The 5,944-nt window shown below is 41.3% G+C and overlaps 1 protein-coding gene across 1 annotated transcript; it reads right to left on the reverse strand.

Annotated features, from left to right (window-relative positions):
• Positions 1–806: 806 nt before the first annotated feature.
• LOC126849557 (uncharacterized) lies at positions 807–1,310 on the reverse strand. The gene has a single exon (XM_050591503.1). The coding sequence runs from the start codon at positions 1,308–1,310 to the stop codon at positions 807–809; it is 504 nt and encodes a 167-aa protein (XP_050447460.1).
• Between the last annotated feature and the right edge of the window lie 4,634 nt (positions 1,311–5,944).

Consider the following 5,944-nt stretch of genomic DNA (forward strand, 5'->3'; position numbering starts at 1 on the left):
CCGAGGACGGGTAATACGGCGCGGAAACGATGATCGCTAAGCCCAACTTTCATAATACAAGCGTCTTCGCGAAGGATTTAATAGCCGTAGAATTGCGCAAACTGGAAGTTAAATTTCACAAACCGATCTACGTAGGCATGTGTATGCTCGATATATCGAAGATTCGCTTGTACGAATTTCATTACGAGTATACCGTTGTATCGAGACAAGTGGAATAATATACACCGACAGTCTTATCTATCGCGCCGAGTGCGAGGACGTGTACGAGGATATGAAGCGCGTTATCGATAGATTCGACACGAGCGATTACGCGACGGACAATGCGTACGGTATGCCTTTTGTTAATAAGAGAATACTGGATTTCATGAAAGACGAGAATAATGGCGCGATTATGACGGAATTTGTCGGACTTAGAGCAAAAATGTACGCGTTGCGAGTAGAAGGTAGAAGCGAGACGAAGAAGATCAAAGGCGTGAAGAGCGCCGTCGTCGCGAGAACGATAAGCTTCGACGATTACGCGTACTGTTTGCGACTAGAGATCGAAATAACGCGTGAGCAGTCATGCTTAAGATCGAAGTTACACGAAGTGTACACGATATCAGAGTCGAAGATTGCGTTTAGTCCGTACGACGACAAGCGGTACGTCGTACCCGGAACGACGAGTACTCCGTGGGGGCATTATAAAATACAGCTGTAATAATCTTTATTTTTTAGTCGATAGAAATTTATTAAGTTATGTAATAAATATATAACGTATAATAAAATACAATTATTTTATTAATAAATTATTTTAAATAAATACATTTTTATCGTAATACGGCTGCTTTGTTTATCCAGGAATTGTGCGTCTCATCCATTCCGAACCATTTCACGTAAACCTCGTTGCACTTTCGGCGCAGCACCTTTTCCACGAGATATACGTCGGGGTCGAAGACGCGAAGCAACTCGTGTTCGTAGAATCCTTCGGCGATCGACTCGTTTCGCGAATCCTTTAATAGATACGTTACGGGATTGGTTCGTTGCATCTTGGTTATTCGAAATATCTTGTTGGTCCAATTGGGTGTGGAGCCTTTCTCGAAAATCATTTTAAATTTGCTGACGCGTACCGGATCGTCCAGCTTAAATTTCGCGTGAGCGGCTATCTTTACGTTGCTGTACACAGTGTTTAAAAGGTTATGGGCCATCGCGGGAGTCATGTCAACGGGCCTCATACCGATAATGCGATGTTTTCGCGCGTTGTACTCATTCACGAGACGGGGCAGCGCGTTGATCCACATGTACATTCCGTTTAACGTGAAGTATTTCCACATGGAGTTCTTAAGCGTGGATTGAATCTCTCGACGCCTTCATCACCGAGTACACCGAATAATGAATCACCTCGTGCTTTTTCCCAAACTTTCGCACTTCGGTAGTGTAGAAACGTCTTTTCCTTCGTCGGTCTTCAGGTTTTTCGGACACCCTTAGAATTTCGCATTATCTTATTGTTAGATAACGCTCGAGTGACCTCGTTGGCGCTTTTGCTGTTGAGCGGTACGGCCCACGCGTACTTGCTTAACACGTCGATAACGGTGAGTATGTAGTTGTGGCCTTTGTTGAGTCTCGCATAAGGACGCATCTCGACCACATTCGCCTGCCACAGGTCGTCGTACCCGCGCACCGCGACGCGTCGAGGCGGGAAGTTTCTTCTCGCGGGCACGTGCAACTCCTCTACCAGTCTTCGTTTTTCAGCGCTTATTTTATCTTTCTTTTTTTATCGAAATAGCGTCTTTTTACGGTCGCTTTCCTTTCTCGTTCGATTTCGATATCGAAAGAGTCTTTATCGTTTATTTTTTTACTCGATTCTTTTTATTTTTTTTTATCTATTTATTTACTTTTTGTTTCTTTAGAAACAAAATAGAGGATTCTGTAAAGATCGCGCGAGAGACGCTCTTTGAGCTTATTAACAAATCGAGAGTGATAGCGGCGCAGGCCAAAAGAATTCGCGCGATTCTCGCGATCGTGGCGAGGAAGAAGCCGGACCATCGGCGAGCTTCGAGAAGGCCGAACCATCGGTGAGCGACGACGAGAACACGTAGCGCGGTGAGTATTCATGCGATCTTATAACTTGTAACAGTCGGATTTTCCGAGCGCTGTTGCGGGATAGCTCGGCCGGGATCAGAGCTCGGAAGGTATAGCAAGTATCGTAAGGCGTGTATAGAATAAATAGTGTGTTTATTTATGTCAGACTGCGGGGTACAAATGTGTATGGGTGTATAAATGTGCGTGAATGAAAACGTATAAATGCGCGTGTATAAAACGTATAAGTGTGCGTGTATATAGATCTATCGGATGCGTGTATAACAACGTATGGATGCGGGTGATGCGTGAATGCGTGTATGTATTTCAGGCGGTAATGCGGACGCGGTGGTGCGATTCGGTGCGGGATGCGCTCGAGTGCACGCTTGGAGGGCACTCGCGAACGGCGCGATCGTATGCGGTGGATCGAACGTCGGGTGCGATAATCGATACCTGGCGTCGATGGTAGCACCTGTCGGCTAGGTATCGTGATGCCTACGCGAGGGGCGAGGGCCTCGCGTCTTGGCGAATCGCGTGTCGCCAAATTCGGTGCGTAGGGCGGTCTCGCGGCCCTAGACGCGCGGATTTTGTCGCCGTAAAGATGGCGAGCCTCAGTCGGATTGTGTCGGCGCGCGAGATACCTCGCGATAGTTTTCCGGATTTGCGAGAACGGTTCGCGGGCGGAATAGGAGCGTCCGGCAGACGGGAATATCCGTCGGTGGCGGGTAACTTCCCACCGCTAAAATTATTGCCGGACGATCGGAAGTACGGTAGGAACGCTTGTATGGCGGGATGCTGGGAAAGCCCAGCAGAGGCGGAGTACACCCAACCTCTATCTCGCTTTGTGGAGCGCTTATTTATACCCGGTGTCGGCGGTATCGCGTCAGCGCGATAATTGTTTCTTCAACAATTCGGTTGAGCTCGTTCGCGGCTCGGGAATATTCGGAAACGGTCGGAGCGGTTTCCCGAACGCGCGACTCGTGCTCCGGTACGGTGTGCCGAACCGGTGGTCTAAATGTAAACAACTACAAATATTTACAAAATATTTATGCTCGCTCACCGGTTTAAAATACAGTGGGGCGCATAGCGCCTTCGCTCTAACGGTCCCGTGACTGGTGAGCGTGGGACGGCGGTATCTTACGCGTGTTGGCCCGACCGATGATCGTCGGGCCGCGGCGTCCGGCGGGTGGACGGCCGGGTAACGATGTACGCATCGTTACAAACTTGTAAAAAAAATTTATTCGCTAATCATTGTTGTTTATTTGCAGAGAGAATGGAGAATTCTTCGCACGTGTTCGTCGTATATATATTTTCTTATATATATCTTATTATATATTTTATTACGTATATAACTTATTATTACGTATATATTTTATTATTACGTATACATTTTATTATATATACACGTTTATTATTATAAATTACATATACATTTTATTATAAATTACATATATATTTTATTATAAATTACATATACATTTTATTATAAATTACATATACATTTTATTATAAATTACATATACATTTTATTATAAATTACATATATTTTATTATATATACACATTCATTATTATAAATATTATGACAAAATAAAATCGTTTATAATTTAAAATAATGTAATTTAACTCTCCGCGTCTCCTCTTCCTTTCCCACACATAGTCTATCCTTCTCTAATTAATCTCGCGAAATGTCGCTTCTTGTCTCGCGCTACGCTTCGCTCTTATCGCGGTCACGATAAATAAGGAAGATTCGTTCGTATAATAATACGAATAAATTTTATTACACGATGCGTTAAAAAATAAAATATTTTAAATATTTTAAATATTTTAAATATTTTAAATATTTTAAATAACGCGGCGGCTGCTCGTCTCGCTCCGTCTTTCTCTCGCTTTGCTCTTCGAGGATACGCGGACGCGATAAATAAAGAAGATTCGTTCATATAATAATACGCATAAATTTTATTTCTTAAAAAATAGACTTTTATTGCGCGATGCGTAAAAGATATAAAATATTTAAAGTAACGCGGCGACTGCTCATTTCGCTTCGTCCTTCTTGCTTCGTTCTTATTTTTGCGGTCGCGATAAATATAGAAGATTTATTCGTATAATAGAACAAAAAAATTTTTATTTTTTTAAAAAGTATATTTTTATTCCGCGTAAAAATATAAAATATTTAAAATATGTAAAATATAAAATATTTAAAATATCAAACGTTATAGAGATAGAAGGTATGTGGCGATCGATTATCGTTGTCATTAATACGTATATTTAAATATGACAAATACATTTTTTTAAATAAGATATATAATTAAATAGTTTATAATATTAATATAATTTAATAATTTATAATATTAATATAATAATATATTATATGGTTTATAATATATTATATGATATAATAATATATAGATTTATAATACGATATAGTATTTGATAATATATAGAATGTAGTTTATGATTATATAATACTAAAATTAATATTAAAATAATATAATATTAAAATTAAATATCGCTCAAATCGTTGCTTCGCTTCAACCACCAGTTGTGCAATTTGCAAATGTTCTCCAATGCACAATTTTTTGCGTGATATCCGTAGCGAAGAGCTCGCGAAGCGTTCAACATTTCTAGCCGATATCTTCGAAATTGGCGTCGATGGTCTCGACGGTGACACCGCGATCCTCGACATCTTCCAGGATCTCGGTAAGCCACTTCTTTTTTTCGTAGCCTTTAACATATATGCGCACCATAAAATCAGGACTAGTTCCATGGCAAACGGCGTCTCGAACGAATCTCTTCATCGACTCGTAATTAACATATCCACCACGTTCCACTTCAATTGATGGTGATTGGTGATCAATCAACAAGCTTGCGTTTTCTCCGCTTTTGTTAACAAATCCCACGACATTGGCACGCAGAAGATGTGATGTATTAATTCTTTACTTTCTCAATTCCTATCTCTTTCGCGACAAATTTTTCGTTAACGATAAAACTTTGAAGGTCATCGAAGATCGGTGTGTCCATCTTCGTCGCTAGTCGAAGTAAGAATGCTCGCTTCTCTAAAGTTCCTTTTTAAGCATTTTATTCTCCCTTCATATTTTTTTATTTATCGCTGTACTAGATTATTCTACACGATTCTGCGCACGACGTTGGTGAGCGGATTATACTCTACCACTCGATCGTGAATAATGAGACAATAGGCTGTGATGTTAGAGGGAACGTTCTCCTTACATTCTATACGAACGTTCACGGTGCTCTTAATGCTCTTAATGGATTCGTTCTGTCGAAAACAATCGATGACTACTATCGGACCGAACGTTTTAAATTTGGCCAAATTAAGGAGCGCTTTGTTTTTATCGCATCCATAATACGTTTTTCGAAATTTCGAGTACATGTCGTACAGCACCGCGGTTTTATTTTTTTCGAAATTCAGATTCATATCGTCGTAGGGATAAAAATCCGAATTAAGATACAGTTTGACGTTGGTTAGTTTACAATCGTCGAACAGGGAAGGATCCTGAAGCAGAACGTTCTTCCTTTCGGATTGCAGCGCGAAGGTAACGTATCGCGGTTTCTCGAGCTACGTCGCCGCTTTAACCGCCCACGAATGTTTGGTGGTACTCTGCAGAAGTGAAAACTCGTAGAGATCTCACGAACGAAAAGCGACGCTTAGATATCTTCCGCTGTCCAATGTACGCAATAGCGCTAATTTATTAACATCGTTTAACACTACGTGAGGCATTTGCCATTGTATATTCAATAAAACGATCTTAGGTTCGCGCGATACGAGACAATTGTGATCGTTGCACGCTCGTATCAAGATGAGTTCGTTTCGTGCGTTGATCACGACGCGCTTATAATCCTCGCAGAAACCTAGCGACACGCTGAGAGGT

The sequence above is a fragment of the Cataglyphis hispanica genome, chromosome 5, assembly GCF_021464435.1.
Source record: "Cataglyphis hispanica isolate Lineage 1 chromosome 5, ULB_Chis1_1.0, whole genome shotgun sequence".
Classification (NCBI taxonomy): Eukaryota; Metazoa; Arthropoda; class Insecta; order Hymenoptera; family Formicidae; genus Cataglyphis; species Cataglyphis hispanica.